Genomic DNA, 17,321 nt, shown 5'->3' on the forward strand with positions numbered 1-17,321 from the left:
TTTTGTAAATGTTCTTTCGTTTTGGACAATTGTAGAAAGTTAATTTGTTTAGCTCCTGTTTGCGTTCATTGTCATTCGGTTTGTTCCTGAATGTTCAACTGTTGTTCATGGCAAACTTCTGAAAATAAAGGAAAAGAAAACCATGCCAAAATCAAATCTGAAAGATGAACGTATACACACATATGTGATTGAGCATTTAAAATTTGGTAATAGTTACTGTAAGCCAAAAATGAATGACACTGCATCATACAGCTGTTTCGTCCTTTTAGACTCATCGGTGATGCTAAAGACCAAAACATTGGAAATCACCCTCTCCCAATTTTACATCTAGATGGGCTCCGTACCACGGCCAAAAAATGTAATTTAACATTGAAAAGTGAGGGGTTTTTCGGCATGACTAATAGTATAGTTTTGAAAAAACATTTCGAAAAAAAAACGTACCTCGGGGGACTTTTATGAAAAGTAATAAAGACGAAATGACAAAATATTCAGCGGGGCTAGGCGGGACTCGAACCCCGGCCTTATTATGCTATCGCTCTAACCGACTGTGCTACCTGATCAAGGGAACGGTCCTGGCCAAACTGCGCTTCAGTTATACCCATAGCTATATCAAGGGGGGTGGGGGGTACTCAAAATACGAAAAGACTCACTCAGTTGAAATGGTTATGTATTTTATCACACCGCCATTTTTAGCCCATTTTCATAAATATTAAGCCGTCAGAATGAATATTTTGCGATTTCCCTTCAATTAAATGTATTGGCGATGTTTAAATGTTACGTCATAGTTAAAAGCATATTTCATTTTTTCCTTCATTCTGCATATGTTTTGGAACACTTTAGACATTGTTGTTTTTTATTTTCATTTTTTAACCTTAATTTTAAGTACCATTGAAAAGTCCGATATTGACAAAATTGCCAAATGATGCAAACAACGTTTTCAAAAAAGGTGCCTCTTTTCCCGTATTTCTAGTGTCCATATATGCAACAAGTTGGGCTGATTCAGTTGATGGTAGCCACGTAGCTGAAACCTATTCTAGCACTCATTTCATAAAATACTAGTTAATCTATATATTATCTTTATGTTTGTAAAGGTATAAAGGATGTCATAGGAACGTTGCGCGTTGCACTGTATCCTACAGATGTTTGGGAACACGTTAAACATTAATTTTCATTATTTTGATCGTTATTACTGGTGATTGGTTTCTATTGGACAAAATGTCTCTTTGGCGCATTAAATGTTTGGTTTGTTCGGCTTTCTGATTGGTCCAATAGCTGCTTCCTACTTTGTATTTCTCAGAGACGTTATGACGTCAAAAGTTGGATGAACTGCTGGTGAATTTCTTAACGTGTATTTCTTTTCAAGAACAGATCTATCCTTGATATCTTGTTCGTGAATACTTGAATTCATGATAATGAAACCTTTTTATACATCACTGCTTTTTGGTTAAGATACTGATAAGATCTTATTTGACCTACGTGACTTATTTTAAGCAGTATTTAATGAGAAATAAGCCGCTGTACAAATACAAGTGAAAAATAACGAGCTTCGAGGTTATGTTGACTTATTGTAAATATGTAAGATAGTTAATATAGAAGTCCAAGGATATTTAACATGGAAAAACATATATATATTTAAAAAAAACTGACTTCATTATTTCTAAATCCTTTTCGCGAGATTTTATGTTGTGTTTATAATTTTTTATTATATAATATAAGGCTTCTGCAGTGCAATAAAGGGGTGCAATAAAATTGATATTGAACGTGTGCAATAAAGATGCAAATGAGCGCGCGACACCTCGGGAACTAGGTCGTATTCCTACGCACTACTACTACTACTACTACTACTACTATAGTATAGGCTTACTACAACATGGCTGACGTAAACATTGGGGATTCTGTTCGAATTGGCGGCAAAGGTAGGGGCACAGTACAAGAACTTGTTCCAATGGGATTTGCAACAGTTTTAATCGAGGGAAGTGATATTGAGATTGACTTGCCAGGTGATCGGTTAGAGCCAATACCCCAGACTATGACTCAGTCGTCCTCGCTACCACAAAAGCAGACGACACCCAACCAAACTCAAAGGTTTGTTCCGGTCCAACAAACGGAAATTGGGTCATTCATTGAACAACAATCAAATAAGAACACTCTACTGAAAACGTGGAATGACATGAAAGTATTGAAAGCCTTTTTCGAAACTCCAGAAATCAACGAATCCCGAAGTATTCAAAACATACCCCCTCCCGAATTATCTCCGTTGCTTTCCCAATTTTTCATGAGTGTCCGAAAAGTGGACGGTTCTGAATATGAACCAAACAGTCTCAGATCTATGATGTCAAGCTTTGATCGCCAGCTACGCCGATTTAATTATGGTCATGCTATTATTACTAGTCCCCTGTTTGCCCAGGTTAGAGAAGTGTTGAAAAGTAAACAAAAACAGTTAAAACGCGATGGAAAAGGTAACCTTGACAACCGTAGTGATGCTATCAGCGACGAGGAGATCGACGTTTTGTGGAGAAAAGGTCAATTTGGAACTCAAAACCCTGACGCTATTTTACAGACACTTTGGTTTTTCAATACAGTACATTTTGGTTTACGGGGATCAGCGGAGCATCGCGATATGTGCTGGGGGGACGTTACACTACAAAACCACACTGACGGACATGAATATCTAGAGTTTACGGAAAGACAAACAAAAACCAGGACAGGGGAGAACACCCGTGATGTACGCAAAGTAAAACCAAAATTGTGGGCAAACACTGAAAATCCCGAAAGGTGTCCTGTTCATGTTTACAAATGCTATGCAGATATGAGACCTACGACTTACTGTAAAGGATCAGATCCATTTTATATAGCTACTACAACAAAAAGCTCACCTGGAAGTCATGAGACTTGGTTCAAGCGCCAACCCGTTGGTATCAACAAGCTAAAATCCATGATGCAACGTGCCATAAAGGGAGCAGGAATCCAAACTGACAAACACTTGTCAAATCACAGTGCGAGGAAATATCTTGTCCAGAAATTGAACGATAATAACATCCCCGCTAACCATATAATGCAAATTTCTGGTCACCGAAACATTTCTTCTATTAATAATTATTCACACATCAACACGAATCAACACAAAGAAATCTCCAAAATACTGCACGGAAATCCAACAGCACCTGAGACCGGATGCAACACAACATCACTGACACAACAATCAATGGCGTGTAACCAGTCAACTTCCTCTGTTGTCAGGGTCCAGGGCGGTTTCCAAAGTATCTTTTCAGGTGCTGTCACAGGAGGAAACATACAAGTTCATGTTTACCAAGGACCTCCTCTGAAAAAACGCGCCCGTGTTATAGAAAGTGACAGTGATTCTCAGTAGGCCTAATATCCAACACATGTGTTTTCGGTTTCCGACGACCTTCACAGTGCGCGCGCTCTTACACTGTTCATGACGTCACCGATGAAAAAAAACAGTTTTTTTCCGAAGCGAAAAAAAAGAAGTCATATTTTGTAAACTTTTATTATTTCAATTGTTATCACAATTAAAATGATCGTTAAAAGTAAAACTGTTGGCCATTTATTATTCTGATAAAATTCTGCGGACTACTTTTGTTAGCGGAACATGCTCTCAAATTAGTATATGTGATGCGTCCTTTCTCGTCGTCATTGCATATAGAGACGTTAGTATTGAAACCACTTATGTAGGTAGGTTTCTCGAATTATATAATAAATAGAATCTAACACTCGTGTTCATGTTATATTGAATTTATTGAACTCGTATATTAATTTCATATGAAACTCGCCAAAGGCTCGTTTCATATGAAATTAATATACTCGTTCAATAAATTCAATATAACATGAACACGAGTGCTAGATCCTCTATATATTTTACCTAAACACCGGAATTAGCAGTTATATGACATACCTTTACAGTAGAAATCTAGACCGTTTTTTGGTGTCTAAATGAATAATGTTCACGTTTAATAGGCTGATAATCTATTCATTTTAATTTTAGTAAGTTAAATCCTGAATAAAGACGAAGATGTAAGCATTATTTTTCTAGTCCAGGTATATGCAATAAAGCAGGTTACAAAATCATCAATTAACAATATATATAATGTAATGCAAGAAAACCTAATTGGGGATTTCCACTAAACACGAAGTAGGATTTCTCTACTTTCTAATTTCATATTATTACTGCTATTTTCATTTCGAGGGAAATCCACATTTGTAATTGCCCTAATAATATCTTTCAGAAGATGACTACTAGATTTCACGTAGTCATTTTCGCTACGAAATGATAATATAATGTTTTTGCCAGTTTCATGTCTTCGTTATAAATATGAGATAGATTAGCCGTTCTACTTTCGTTTTAAGTTAACATACCACAACGTATGATTATGTGCAGAAAAATCAGTTTTTATGCTGAAATAAACACCAATTTCTCTTACACACATAATATCCCAGTCATACATCTATCTATGATAGCTACATGTACTAACATTTCATGTAATTTCAAAATATTTCAGAATACATTGGTATGCTAAATACCTGAAAGCATTATCATATATATGTACATACATAACACACACAAAGATGTCTGACATGAAGTGTGTAATTCAGTCAGTATATTTGTTGAATGTGAACACGATCAATCAAATCTTACCTGATAGCATTAAGTATTCCTTTTCAAGAAACAGAGCTGAGTATACATACAAGCGTGACTTTGACCCTGGACTTTGTCATACTGCTACGGTGTAAACAACGACTGATACGCCCCTTCTCGACTGATACGCCCCTGCACGACTGTTGATAATGACATAATACATGCTATCGATTCTCGGAACTGCTAACAACGGGCATACGGAAGCGGGGTGGTAACATAGCCCTAACGGAGACACGTGGTTTAATCTTTGTTTAACTTCTCTAGAATTCTCCTTCTTATCATTCTTATTATTTTTATGTTATTACTGTAGTTTACTTTTGCCATTGAAGAAGGCCAGGATGTCGAAATATTCGGAACTAGGGCGACATTTATTATATTTTTATCATTTTGCCCATCGGAAATCATCTGTTGTTTATTATGTAAATTGATTCAATTCACTTTATAAAAATGTCTGTAGTTGATTGATATTAATTAATATTATAAGAAGTTGAGATGTTTGCGCATTTATGACATATTTTCCAAACCGAAGTAATTAAAAAAAACTTTTAGGTAAAAAAGCAATTAAAATTCTATCACGTGCCTACAATGTCATACATAAAATACATATGCAAGACCACACACATGTGTTTTTTCTAGCGAATCAGAAAGCACGAGTTTATTGCGCGAACGAATATATTCACGAGTGCACGGATACGTCCGCGCAATAAATGAGTGCTTTCTGATTCGTTAGAAAAACACAAGTGTGTAGTCTTGCTTTTATCACATACCTTCCGTATTTGGTAGAGATCGATACAAAGATTTTATAAACTTTGATATTTTTTTGCAAATACCAGGAACTTTTTAGTTTGCCATGACAAGGGAATTCCCATAAAAAGGTAGTTCCGGCTAGTAGGTAAATACAACATTCCGTATTGCACATGTGCAATACAGAACGTTGAATTTCATAGTCTGAAAATTGCATGTATTACTATAACAAGATTCAACAGGTATGTGATAAATTTCGTGTAATATGTTTAGAGTATTACCTCATGCAAAAACATACATTGTGACGTAACCATTTGACTTCATAACATTCCGTTGTGTTGTTAAAAGACAAAATATTAAAAAAAAGTCATAAGTCAAAATAGCGAATTTGCAAACTTCGCAATGACCAGAAAATACTTTTTCACGAACACATACATGCATTCTGGGTAGTCGAATATGAAAGGAACTTTTATCATTTTTCATTTTATGAGAATTTCTGACATGTATCCTTAAATGAGAAAATCAGAACTCATAATCTCAAAACTCTTTTGATATATAGTGCTGTAAATGTAATCATTCTCGCCAGGTCGAATTTTCGTGGCGTTCGCGGTAATACTTTTCTCGCGAAAATTACAACTCAAGTATTGCTAGTGAACTAACCCATTCTTACCATTGGACTTTGTACCAGGACCCGAAATCCGCTAGATGCTGTGGGACAGTAACAGCAGTAAAATATAGTAAAGTCTGAGAAAGTGAAACACAGGTAAATATCAGGTATTCACAGGTGAAACGCAGGTTTTATGAAACAGTATATAATTAACTTCCGATTGTCTGTTCACCATCGTGACTCTAACCGGAAATCAGACCCTGGATTATAATACAATTTTAATTAGTATAGAGTACGGACAAGAATATCCGGAAGTTTATTTTTGTATATCAAAATGTGAATTTATACTTATTTGTTAATATATATGTAAGACGAATACTGATAATTGATAGAAAATTTGAACAGTATGTACATTATTTAAAGGCGATTATAGACGCCCATGTACATTGTATGTATATTTATATATATGTTTATGTCATAAAACTTTGAAAATATAATAAAAAAATAAAAAATAAAAAAAAACTTCCGATTGTCTTATAAACAACACCTGCCTATTGTTGGTTAATATGTTGGCACTCAGAGAACATCCCTATTCAGGATAACTGCGAAAATTGGAGATCGCAAAAATAAGGTTCACATTTTCGTGTCTCATTTTAATACATACAATCGTAACTGTTAAACATCCGGATAAACAAAACTGCATTTTTGATCACATCCTCTTACAATTTCTAATACACAACACCTATCCTATTTTAAATGCATGTTAAATGCAATGTTCTTAAAACACATGTTCGTATCTTATTCTAATACATATGTTCGTATCTTATAAACACTTCAATTATAACCACAAGAGCAATTTAATCATCTTAATTTAAAAAACGTTCAACTTTATAAACTCCACAAAAATCATCAGTGTTTATTGTAATTTGGAGACTGCACGAGGTGTCTGTAAGTATTCTAACCGAACGCCTCCATCTCGGATTCTACATTCGTCCTTATTGTTTATTACACTTACATGCACTAGAGTTTAGTCATGACATATATAAAAATAAAATAAAAAAAGGACCTGTCCGAAACCTAATCGTCCTCTATGATACTACAGTGTATAGATGCCAATCAGGCTCCGGACTGGCCTTTTTTAAATTCTTTTTATTTATTTTGGTAAAACTCAAACGTCTATTTTACAACATATCGAAGAATAGCCTGTTCAAATCACGCACTAAGGTACTGTAGACGTTTGACTACGTCACCGAACACCGCCCATAAGACATGGTTTTTGTTCAGACAGATTGCCTGGGTATTCCGCTCGTCCGTGAACACCGTCCTGATGAACTCCCCAACAGAACTGACGAGAAGGACACTGTGATTGTTACAGTCAGCAATGAGAAGGTTCCCAACATTGTCAAAGGTCACATCCCAAGGATCAAATTCAGCTTTTGATTCCGGTTGGTATTCCAGCATGTCTCCTTTAAATCGGAACAACTCTTCGAAGTTTTTGTCAATGACAATAACTTGCATTTCTATATTCTCTTCATGGCTCTGCCTTTCAACCACAGCAACGTTCTGTGTCAGCCGACATTCTGCTATTTTCTGTGGCAAACGAACCAATGATTGCCGAGGCTTTGACGTTTTCGTGCTCATGAGCGGTTTACCATGTTGTGAGAATCTGACCACTTTTTCTGACATCCCCACCAAGATATGATTCTCTATGGTAACACACAGACATAGAGGCTTGCTATTGCAGTAGAAGCTGACACTTGGCGCCCACTGTGTACACTCCATGATGCTTGAATCGGCGTCAGAGCACACCCAAATGTTCCTTGTTCTGGGTGATATGCTGATATCTGTGATTCTCACGGTGAACTTGAACTGCCTCCGAACCGTACCTTTTTTGTTCAACAGCTCGAGAACGTCCCAGTATGAAATCCAAATTTCGTCATTGTCAACTGGACATATCCTATTGCCAATTCTTTTTGTATAAAGTTTACCAAGAGTGACGGTTTGGGGCAGAAGCTTGTACTTCACGACCGATCTTCTGGTAGTTCTCGCTTTTGACATCGATCGTTCCGATGTTGACGCCTGGGTAGATGGCTGAAGCTGTACTGTCGACTCTGTCTGACCATCAGATCGGTCATTTGTGACCAACGTTCCTAATGCTTGCTCCAGGTAACAGCGATAGTGTGAAGGTGGTTCAAATGAAGTGGTATTCAAATTTGGGTAATCGGGTAATTCCAGAGGGAAACTTTCGAACACATGCTCAGCGTCATATAGTTCAATATCAGACGCCTCTTGAAGCTGTGTCTTGCATTCGTGTATCTCTTTATCGAGTCCTTTGTGGCTGTCTTTCAGACATTGCTTGTAGTCGGTGAGTAGCCGGATGTTATCCTCTCTCCGTTTTTGACAATGTGACACAGATTCGGCGATCATACCGTCAATTTCCTGTTTTAGTTCCTCCCCATGTTCTTGAACTGTTGTTCCTAGCTTATCAAAGTACTCCGAAGTATTCTCTATTTGCTGTTCAATTGCCCCTATCTTTTCTGTAATGTTTTGCAGTTTATTATTTTCAAGTTCGTCGATAAACTTGACCATTTTTGATTTCTTTTGGTTTACGATATCACCAAGTTCGGTCAACGCATGCGCCCTATGTCGAGTAGCAACACATTTCATACAGGCGAGTTCGCTGCAATTTTCACAAACGAATTCTAAGTTATTGCCTGTATGATACATGCACGTGATCTGTCCTTTCTTGCGAGCAGCAGTTTGACCTGCAGTAGCCATGATCGATTTGAAAAGATTTCCGCTGAAAAAAACAACAACAATATTTTGGTAACTGCACAGCCAATTCGAATAAGATTATCAGATTATTTCATGCCCCGGGTTGTAGGATAAGGACATTCAACTCAAGAGGTTTTCGAATTGGGTAAAACACTTTTTTTTTCTCATTCCAATCATCTGAATTAGTTCACAAACCATAAGAATATTAACGCATTTTGTTCATGGACACCCCTTGCATATGATAAAACATATATTTATAGACTTCATTTGGTTTCAACACAAACGATTGAAAAACAAAGATAACGCTATAAAATGACTGTTGTTACATCATATGAGTGCAGATATGCTTCGGACAAGATAACGTTGTTGACAGAGTAAACAGATCATACCCATACGAGCATTGTTTGTTTACATAGTGTTTTACGTCCTTGCTATTGTCAAAGTCATTTAAAGGGCAGATTGACCTGATATGTATATTACATAAAACATTGATTGTGGGTTTTTCATCGAGGAAATTCAACCTCAGGTATTCAGCTATATATAAAGAGAAGATATACAGTTAAACAAAGAACGTTCTTGACCTACAAATGAAAATTAGATTCTCAAAAGAACATTAGCTGTCCCAATACATTTCCGGTAGAATATGATGCGAAAGAAACACGACTTACCAGGTGAAGTTCTTGCTTCTTTACTGCTATATCACGTGACTTTGTACAACGCTTACTTCCGTTAAGAACCTAAACGTTCTCGACCAATCCCTTTGTCAGGTTACAACAAGTACATATAAATAAAGCCTTTATTATAAGGATGGACCCCAGCCACGTGTACTATGTAGGATAGTCTATGCCTCGCATCCTATAATGATGTTATTACTATATCTTTATTGTTTATCAAATTGCTCTAAATACAACATAGAATGCAAACTTGTATTACAGTATATTTTATCCCGGCAACCCTGGGTGGGACTGGATGGGCCGATCCACCACGCTTCGACCACATTCTACTTCGACGAGCCATCCGGAACACGATTTCTTCAAGATTTTTTTTTTTTTTGTAAATGATATTGATATATGCATCAAATGCTCATACAACAAACAGATATCTATGTGATTGGAAAATATTGATACCCGACAGTAATATTTTATATTGCTATTCAAAATGAAAAGTGCCAGATAGGCTGGTCCGGTAATATAAAGACCAATTGGCCAATATGACCTGCGTGCAAAAAGGAATAACCCTGCTTGTACGAGAATACCTTACCAAATAATCGCGATAAAAACATTGCAGATGTCAGAAATCTATAAATATCATGGAAATCGCGATATTCGGAGCTAAACTGCATTACTGCATACCGGGAAATTGTCGATGTAAATTATCTGTTGCCTTTCCGCCCTCCGTATTGATGGCGAATTTATTAATACTGTGAATTTAAGTTAGCAACATAGTAACTCAATATGAAGGGAGGAATTAACACTGGGTGAAAATTGGTTTCATGGGCGAAGGGCGAAAGTTTTACTGGGCGAAAATATCTCGGTATACAGCATGTAAAACTGGAACGGATATAATTCTTCGTTTCTTCTTAACATCGTATGCTGATTATAAAGCGTTCTTTTGTGATCTGATGATCTTGTCTTGGGCCTGATCGGGACCTCACCTAACATCGGCGAGTGTCGGCCCAATATTCGCATGTATCCTGAAATATCAGTTTCGGCAACCCTAACTTTGAATCGGTTCTGGTACAAGTGTCAACATCTACGCACATGCTTTTCGGACAGCAAGCCATGTACAGGTTGAATTTATAAAAAGATTTTGAAACGCTTATTGTCATTAAATCTGACGCATCACTCATACAGAGAATGTGATTGGTTGATGTATGCTAGGTATACACGCTGTAACAACCTGTAACAAGTAAATTAAAAACTTATAGTGATAAATGAAAACGTGGCGTCAAATAGCACAGCGACATTGGAATACTGTTTCGTGTCTTTGGAAATGTTCAAGGACATGTCAGCTATATACAGGCGGAAGGTCCATCGGTAACGAATATAACACTACTTTTAAGGGCTTCACCGGGGGTTGATATTAAGGACCCCTTACCACTGCCAAAAACAGTAACTATGCATCGGAAACTGATTTTTCTGGGCTGACTATGGCTTTGGAAAATCACTTCTAAAACGATACATTGCGGGATTTTATGAACAAAACAGCAGAGATGAAACGAAACAAAAACAGTGTTCTGAGAATAAAACTTCAGCGTGGCGTGACTAGATTGGGGTTGGACCCAAAATAGTCATACTGTCAGATTCAGATAATTGGTCAACAGATGTGCCCTTGCCCAATTGCGCTACTGTTATATATCCAAAACGGAAGGAAGGGGAAGACAAGCTATTGTAGATACGAACAACCACAATGGTGGTATCAAGCGTTTCTTCTTAAGGCATCTTTACTGCTTCTTTGTCAGTAGTATATCATGTTCACGTCTGTTTATATTCAATGTACAATAAGCCAACGTCACTGACGTTGCTATCGACTTCTTAGTCAGAAATGTATGCGAAATATATATCAGAGATCTAATATGCATGTTTCATTCCCTGAAATTATTTGTGTTCTTCTAGGCGTTGATTAATTGTAAAGATCATTAGAAAATAAACTCCTTCAGATACCGCAATAAAAACATAAATAACCAAATGATTTCTTTGATAATTTAATATACGTTAAAATTTGTGGGGAAAAAAAGCACATTCAGCTTGAAGCTATCACATCAGACATTGCTTTACAGGGATATATCATTTATGTTTGACATGCTATAGAATGATTAGATGACTCGGTTCTGTACAGTGGGCTGTTCACTGGAAGTGGAGGCAATGCAAATGATCGACCCATGGCGCATGTCACTTTGACCCCGTCCTGGTATCAACACCAATATAGATATCGGTCGTTGTAAAAGTTATCTGTTCAGGATATTGTCACTATAATGATTACATTTCATTATATTTACATTTGCTCTTCATCCTTCCATTGCAATGCATTGAGAAGGCAACTGTTATTATGAGACTTTAACAGCATTTGCTCTTCTAACGTCATCAATCTCTATTGTGACGTCATCAATTTCATTGTTGTCAAGACTTAATTTGCTGTTTAAAGAACAGTTCGAAACAACTGAATAAAGCGTAACTATTGTATCATAAAGTAAATATAAATAATGAATATTTTAGGAAATAATGTTAAAGTCCTATTTTAGACCCGGGCTTTATTAAGTTTGTCATCAATAGCAATGTGTGTTATAGGGTCAAACAACATTTGCTAAAACATACATGGCTTAAATTTGACATGTGAGATAAGATAATATATATATATATATATATACATGATTACAAAATATGTATCAATCCATACATTAAAACAGATTATGAAGTTTTTAATTACAATTTGTTATTATTCACATAACAAAAAACTCAAATAAACACAGTTATGACTACATGTTGCTAAACAGAGTAAACATATTCAGCGTTAAGCTTTTGCACCAAAATTGGAAGCAGCTTATAACTATATGCTGACAGGAAAATAATTCATTTTAGAATTGGTAGGTAGGTAACACCAAACATCCGACACATTTTATATCGGTCTTAAACAGCATAGATATATAAGGTATGACATAATCGAAGAGTATTCACGTTCTTTAAGTTAAAAATTACAGCAATGATCAAATCGTTGTAAAAATTGAATAAAAAATGATCAAATCGTTATAAAAATTGTCCGAACATGGATCAACAGAAGTTGTATGATTACGCTTCGTGGATTCATACTGTTTTCCTTGTCCAATACTCCCTATCAATGTATATGTACACTCAGAACAATATGACCCATGAAACGTTACACGTCAAATTCCAAACAATGAACATAGGAATGAATTCGAAAATTTGTGATATGGCAACTGGAAGTCATAGATTAGCATAACTCCATGAAGTGGGGTTTTTCTGATGATGTTCGAACTAATTTGAGATGATAGAGCAAAAATGAAGTTTTATGATTTCGCTATTTATAAGAATGCTCAGAGTCTTCAAAGATTGTGGTAAACTTAACCAAACAATTGGGTGAAAATAAAGGACTAGTTGTCCGAAAAAAAATGAAATACCACAAGTACGACAGATATCTTAAAGATGCTCTATATTGCAACGTTAAGAACCTTTTCCTTACTGCTCTATTAATATATCTTACCTCTGTTCCACATATTCTTTATTGACATGCCACACGTGGTGTGTCCTACAAGTTATGTCCTTTTTGTTTGTTTTTGAAACAAAATTCATATTTGTTTTTGTTCGTACGCAGTTTAACGTCTGCGCAACATCTTTAGTCATATAAAGATGGAACTGAATCTAAAACGTTTACAGCGGTTTTTTGGCAATCGGTACCTGCGATACCCGTTACTAAAACTACAGAATGACTTTTAAGTTAAACAGCGCACATATAGTTAGTTCTTTTCATTTTGTATAACAGTATAACTATGCAGACCAAACACCTGAACAATTGTCGGAGAGGCAATATGCGAATCACAATCACGCACTATAGTACTGTAGACGTTTGACTACGTCACCAAACACCGCCCATAGGACATGGTTTTTGTTCAGACAGATTGCCTGTGTACTCCGCTCGTCCGTGAACACCGTCCTGATGAACTCCCCAACAGAACTGACGAGAAGGACACTGTGATTGTTACAGTCAGCAATGAGAAGATTTCCAGCATTGTCAAAGGTCACATCCCAGGGGTCAAATACAGCCCCTGCTGCTTGTTGACCATCTCCTCTGTACCGGAACAACTCTCCAAACTCTTTGTCCATGACAAGAACTTGCGATTTACAATTCGCGTCATAGCTCTGCCTTTCAACCACAGCCACGTTCTGTGTCAGCCGACATTCTGCTATTTTCTGTGGCAAACGAACCAATGATCGTCCCGACGACTGCGTTTGTGTGCGGAGGAGAGATTTTCCTTGCTGGGAGAATTTGGTCACCCTTTGCGACATCCCCACCAATATTTGATTCCCTATGGTAACACACAGGCATATGGGCTTGTTCTTGCAGTGGAAACGCAGACTGGGTGCCCCCTGTGTACACTCCATGATGCTTGAATCGGCGTCAGAGCACACCCAAATGTTCCTTGTTCTGGGTGATATGCTGATATCTGTGATTCTCACGGTGAACTTGAACTGCCTCCTCATCACACCTTTCTTGTTTAACAGCTCGAGAACGTCAGAGTAGGAAATCCAAATTTCGTCACTGCCGGTGGGACATATCTTATTGCCTATTCGATTCGTCTGAAATTTCCCCATGATACTGGTTTGGGGTAGGAACGTGTACGTCACGGCCGGTCTATTTAAAGCTGTCGCCCCCGACACTGGCGTTGCAGTTGTTGACTCTCTCTTCGGTGACGGTAGCTGCGGGATTGACTCTCTTTGACATTCCGACAGGGCATTCGTTGTGATGGTCCCTAACGCTTGTTCTAGGTAACAGCGATAGTGTGTCGGTGCTTCAAAGACTGCGGTATGTAAATTAGGGATATCGGGTAAGTTCAAAGCTATGGTTCGGAATGCATGTCCGGCGTCATGAAGTTCAATAACAGACGCGTCTTGAAGCTGTGTCTTGCATTCGTGTAGCTGTTCTTTGAGTCCTTCGTGACCGTCTTCAAGACATTGCTTGTAGTCGGTGAGTAGCCGGATGTTGTCTTCCTTCAGTTTTTGATAGAGAGACAAAGATTCGGCGATCATAACGTCAATTTCGTGCTTCATTTTGACCCCTTGTTCTTGAACCTTTGCTCCAAGCGTATCGAAGTACTCAGAGGTACTCTCTATTTGTTTATCTACCGAACAAATGTTTTCTTTGATATTTGGCAGTTTGTTATTTTCAACTTCGTCAATAAAACTGATCATTATTATTTTCTGCTGTTCGGCTATATCATCCAGCTCAGTTAACTCATGGCCTCTGTGGCAAGAAGCAACACATTTTTTACACGCGAGTTCATTGCACTTTTCACATAAGAATTCTACAGTCTTCCCATTATGATGAACGCACGAACTTTGTCCTTTTTTGCGAACGGCTGATTGAACTGCAGCAGCCATGATGCCTTGCTCAATTCCTTTAACACTATTTTTTATTTAAGAAATGCGACCTGTTCTTACCGACTGTCTATACATATTCCGTTTAGTTCCTGAATTCCAACACTCGTACAGGACAAAACTCTGAAAAAGAAACAAACAATATTTTGACCTTTTTAACCTGAATATTTCACGCAGACATAAACTGCTGGAAAGATAATAATCACCGAACTGTATCATTGCACGTAGCTCACTTGTTTGTCTATATCGATAAAACGACAACAGACTTGGCCGTCTAAGAACTATTTATAATACAAGGTTCATGTGTGTCGAGAATCATGTTGTTCATGTTAGCCTTGACAAAGACTGTCCATACATGCAACCAGTTGCAGGTCCCTAAAGCTTTACCTCTCAACCGCTTTGTTTAAAAGAAGACTGACCAGTCTGTCTGCCTCAATGACGTAGCCCTATTCAACAGAAATGCTTCCTCCTATAAGCACGTATTCATTCATTCATTGGGGTACATATTGATCAATGTATAACCCGCTTAAACGGCAAAGTAAACAGAGTTCAATACTGTGTAACCTGATAACATGAATATCTTTCGATAGATAGATATTTCTTAAATAGCAATCTTAATGTAATGTTTAAATCGTGTTTATTGCATATCATAAAAAGAATTGATGGGACTTGTTTTTAACTAAGCAACTTCCCCTTCCGAATACATACAAGTTCGAATTATAACAATAGCAATGATTTTAAAACAGTAATGATCACATTTTCTACAAAACATTTGTATAACTGGGGTGGAAATGGGAGAGCATCAGCGAGATATGGTTCATGTTTAATTTCAGTTTCAATTTTGTAAGACATTGAAGGGGAAAGTAAAGTCAGCCCCTGATGTAAATATATATATAAATATTCCGTCTGATGTACCTTTCACTTATAACGCAGATGATTACACAACAACCTTCAAACAATACCCATAGCTTTATGTTCGTGTCTGTATTGCTGTATTGATCGGCCCGACATGCTGGTTATGCTGACAATGTAAAAACATAATTCGCCCTATCATTCAAATTCAGATACACGTAGACGGAAGACATTCTGATACAAAAACCGATGTCTACACTCAAAAATGATAATAAAGCCGTCATGCAAAAGAAACATTACCTGTCGAGGTATATCCCGAAAATATGTTGCGGTACAAAAGCAACTTATGTGAGCTACCCAGAGAAGCACCAGCATGGAGGCCGTTGTAACATATGGCTTCTGATGACGTCAGCTTCCTGTGAAACAGACAACGATACCGTCCAATCAACGTGTCCACTTGCAACCTGTCTTTGCACGGGTAGAGCGCTGACTACTACAAATCCCATTGATAATCATGCTTCCCTGGTATTTCGACACCGGACACGTGTCGGCAATTTATTTTGTTTCGCAACATGCTTTAGTAATTTAAATAATGGGTTAAAATGACTTCTTAATCTAACCTATAATTAAAAGTGAACTGTTGTATATTTATCTCATTAATACGACCATCTGCCGTTTAATTTACCTCTTAAATCGTATTCTATATTTAGGTATAGTGTCACGTGATCTAGTCGCGTAGGATCGATAGGTATGACGCTATATTCGGTAAGATGCAGTCGTAACAATACATGCATATCATGTTTGTTTCCATGTATAGTTAAATAGCGAATACCAATTGCATATTATGTGCAAATGTGGCATTTTCATTCGTGACCGTTTTAATCAAAATCGATCGTCTGCGTTTCATAAAGGGGATTTATGTAGGTTATTAACATATTAATCTCATGCCAATCACAGAACTTCTACATGATGCAATATTCCATTTTATAGAAGTGTTTGCACAATCTAGTCCGGCCAAAGAGATCAATATATATCATTGATTAGCGAACATAACACGACTGCATTGTTAGACTGACCATTCCGTCGCCATGCAACGGTAACATTATAACATCACGGAACTTAAGAGAGAAAAAATAAATTGGCTTAAAGAAAGAAAGCCACAAAAGACCACACCGGCCGAAAGTGACATTTGTAGCTTGTACAACGGTATGGGTCGTAATAACAAGTACATGATAAATAAATAGAAAACGAAACCAAAGGAAGTGGAGCTGTTAAGTGTCCCACTAACCAGTTAGTAATTGGGTTTCGTTTCGCCATCCCTCAACTCCTTACAACCATGTGTTTATAAAGACTATACTAAGATAGCCGAGTCTTGCTTCACTTTCTCCAAAGATCATGGTATCTACAATCTGGCCACATCTTTGAAAACATATATGTAGGAAAGTCTCATTTTACTCACAGACTTAAATATTAAGATACCACAAAATATTTAGCATCACAATTTTGACATTTACATACAGTAAGACGTTAGGGGTCACCGAAGTATATTCTTAAGATTAAGTAAAGGTATTGGTGG

The 17,321-nt window shown here is 37.2% G+C and overlaps 3 protein-coding genes across 3 annotated transcripts; 1 reads left to right on the forward strand and 2 right to left on the reverse strand.

Moving 5' to 3' along the window:
* Nucleotides 1–1,870: 1,870 nt before the first annotated feature.
* On the forward strand, nt 1,871–3,370 carry LOC110455376 (zinc finger MYM-type protein 2-like). The gene has a single exon (XM_021505475.1). The coding sequence runs from the start codon at nt 1,871–1,873 to the stop codon at nt 3,368–3,370; it is 1,500 nt and encodes a 499-aa protein (XP_021361150.1).
* A 3,166-nt stretch (nt 3,371–6,536) lies between these two features.
* LOC110455427 lies at nt 6,537–9,480 on the reverse strand. Its single transcript, XM_021505558.1, has 2 exons — nt 9,452–9,480; nt 6,537–8,808 (listed from the first exon to the last, which is right to left on the reverse strand). Exon 2 carries the CDS (start codon nt 8,784–8,786, stop codon nt 7,221–7,223), a length of 1,566 nt encoding a protein of 521 aa, XP_021361233.1. The 5' UTR covers nt 8,787–8,808; nt 9,452–9,480; the 3' UTR covers nt 6,537–7,220.
* Nucleotides 9,481–12,194: 2,714 nt separating this feature from the next.
* LOC110455425 (E3 ubiquitin-protein ligase TRIM71-like) lies at nt 12,195–16,135 on the reverse strand. The gene is made up of 2 exons (XM_021505556.1): nt 16,046–16,135; nt 12,195–15,016 (listed from the first exon to the last, which is right to left on the reverse strand). Exon 2 carries the CDS (start codon nt 14,894–14,896, stop codon nt 13,340–13,342), a length of 1,557 nt encoding a protein of 518 aa, XP_021361231.1. The 5' UTR covers nt 14,897–15,016; nt 16,046–16,135; the 3' UTR covers nt 12,195–13,339.
* Between the last annotated feature and the right edge of the window lie 1,186 nt (nt 16,136–17,321).

This window comes from Mizuhopecten yessoensis, unplaced genomic scaffold, assembly GCF_002113885.1.
Source record: "Mizuhopecten yessoensis strain PY_sf001 unplaced genomic scaffold, ASM211388v2 scaffold8213, whole genome shotgun sequence".
Classification (NCBI taxonomy): domain Eukaryota; kingdom Metazoa; phylum Mollusca; class Bivalvia; order Pectinida; family Pectinidae; genus Mizuhopecten; species Mizuhopecten yessoensis.

Coding starts and splice junctions, on each gene's coding strand:
- LOC110455425 (XM_021505556.1), bottom strand. CDS start 14,896: ATGGCTGCTGCAGTTCAATCAGCCGTTCGCAAAAAAGGACAAAGTTCG.
- LOC110455427 (XM_021505558.1), bottom strand. CDS start 8,786: ATGGCTACTGCAGGTCAAACTGCTGCTCGCAAGAAAGGACAGATCACG.
- LOC110455376 (XM_021505475.1), top strand. CDS start 1,871: ATGGCTGACGTAAACATTGGGGATTCTGTTCGAATTGGCGGCAAAGGT.